Here is a 1990-nt window from a genome sequence, read left to right as displayed (position 1 = left end):
ACGTTACTCATTTTGAACTGTAAGTTGCCCACTGCCCAGCCTGCAGTGTTCTCCAGAACAGCGCTGCAGCTCCCAGCAGACCCTGCTGCCCCTCGCATGCTGGGATTGGGGTCCACCCATGCAGCTAAAGGTCTGCAGTCTGCTCCATCTTCTGCAAGGTGCTTGTGGCCAGAGGTCTGGCTGATCACCAGCTGGCAGCAGTTAATATCATCCTGCAGACACCTTGCTCTGTATTCACCCAGGGCAGTGAGGGCCAACTTTTTTTGTCAGGCGTGCCTTAAGTTAGGCTCACATCTTCCCCAAGTGCCACACCAATCCCCTTCCCCTGCCAGCTCTGATGTTTTTGCTGCTTCCTGCATGATTTGCTGCTTTGCTGCCCATCTCCCTTGCTCCTGTTGTGCACCCCATGCATGCTGCAGGTTGGCCACCCCTGACCTAGGGTTTGGAGCAAGCTCCCAGCAATCTTCCCTGTGCCAAACCAGTGCTGAGCATGCTTCTGCCGGTCCTGGTGCTTGATGCCAGGCAGGGATGTCCTGGAGTTTTGCTAAAAGAAGCTGCTACAGCAAAGAAAAGTTTCAGCCATTTGAAGTCTTGGTTCTTCCCTCAATGCTCAGTAACTGCTCTACAGTCCAACTAGTTGAGGCTTCTGTAACCAAGTTATTATTGAGCTGAGTGCTGCATCCTTCCTCTAACCTCATTTTATAGAGGCCGAATCCAGTCTTACTTCCTTCCCACTCCAGGCAGCTCTGCAGCAGCAAGGTAGACACCGGTCCAGTTGTGCCTCTGCCTGCACCAGAGACTTACGTGAAGTCACAGGTGTGGGTATGTTTGAGCCTTGGCAACTCCTGGAGTCTGCAGTACCTTACCCTGCTTGCAAAGGTGCAACCTCTTCCTTGAGCAGGAAGATGGCCAGGGCAGTGGTGCTTTCCCAGGTCTTCCTGCAAGTGCTGCATGTTTTTAGCCTTCACCTGGAATAGGCACAGGGAAGCTGGTGTTGAATCTCCCCAGAAGAGCACATTTACCAGGGTAGCGTATGCAGAAGGGGCTAAACTCTTAACTACTGACTGTTAGCAGGGAACACAGCCTGCTAAGCCACACTAGCTCTGGAGAGGCCTGCAAGTGGCCCAGATTCCCAAGAATAAGAAAAAATCACTCACCAGCAGGGAGATGGAGGCAGCAACAACTGCAAAATAGCATCTTTGGGGCTGTAGCTTCAGGTGTCTGCTATATTTAAAGGGCCAGTCCCTAGAAAAGCATTCTGGGAACGTGCACCTGTTACAGGGCCGGCCTCTAGCAGGGCAGGGCTCATGAGAGAATAGGAAGGGAGGAAAGAGATTGCAGCATTTGCGGCCTGCTGTTATAGTGGCCACAAAACTGCCTAGGGAGTGAGTGACGGGGCCTTTCCTGTCTGGGATTGGACAGCAAATCCCTTTCTCTCTGAGGTCATGCTTTGGTGTGAGCATCTCATTTTTAAACTGGGTTGTGTGCCCCCAAATGCTGCCTCAGTCGTGAAGTCCTTCCTGGCATCTGTTCCTGTTTCATGGTGGAGGTGACCCTGCAGGGGCAGGTCCCAGGAGGGCACCTGTGGTAGGGATGAACCCCATGAGCCTCCTGTAGCATCTGGTCTGTTTTGTTCCCTCCAGTTTATGACCAGCAGAGTGAACTGGGTGGTGCAGAGCTCAGCTGTGGACTACCTCCACCTCCTGCTGGTCTCCATGAAATGGCTCTTTGAGGAGTTCAGCATCAATGGGCGCTTCTGCATCAGCATCCACGACGAGGTACGCTACTTGGTTCAGGGGGAAGATCGCTACCGGGCTGCACTGGCCCTGCAGATCACCAACCTTCTGACACGGTAAGACTTCAAGGCTCCCGACATCTCCCACCCTGGCTGTCCCATGCAGGTGGAATGGCAGGCCATGTGTCCAGGGACCCAGAGCTCACCTGTCACTTATGTCCTGTCCTCAGCACATTGGTGCCAGGGCTAGACTTG

At 53.5% G+C, this 1990-nt stretch overlaps 1 protein-coding gene across 2 annotated transcripts in view; it reads left to right on the top strand.

Moving 5' to 3' along the window:
- Nucleotides 1-1990, top strand: part of POLG (DNA polymerase gamma, catalytic subunit) — a 44627-nt gene that overhangs the window by 34676 nt on the left and 7961 nt on the right. For both annotated transcript variants that reach the window (XM_019504074.1, XM_019504073.1), the window contains one exon: nt 1644-1852. In XM_019504074.1, the coding sequence (XP_019359619.1) occupies nt 1644-1852 (209 nt within the window). The remainder of the gene's footprint in view (nt 1-1643; nt 1853-1990) is intronic.

The sequence above is a fragment of the Gavialis gangeticus genome, unplaced genomic scaffold (genome assembly GCF_001723915.1).
Source record: "Gavialis gangeticus isolate Ggan-Ray unplaced genomic scaffold, GavGan_comp1, whole genome shotgun sequence".
NCBI classification, from domain to species: domain Eukaryota; kingdom Metazoa; phylum Chordata; order Crocodylia; family Gavialidae; genus Gavialis; species Gavialis gangeticus.
Note: the sequence above shows the minus strand (reverse complement) of the source record. Positions and strands in the feature narration are given on the sequence as shown.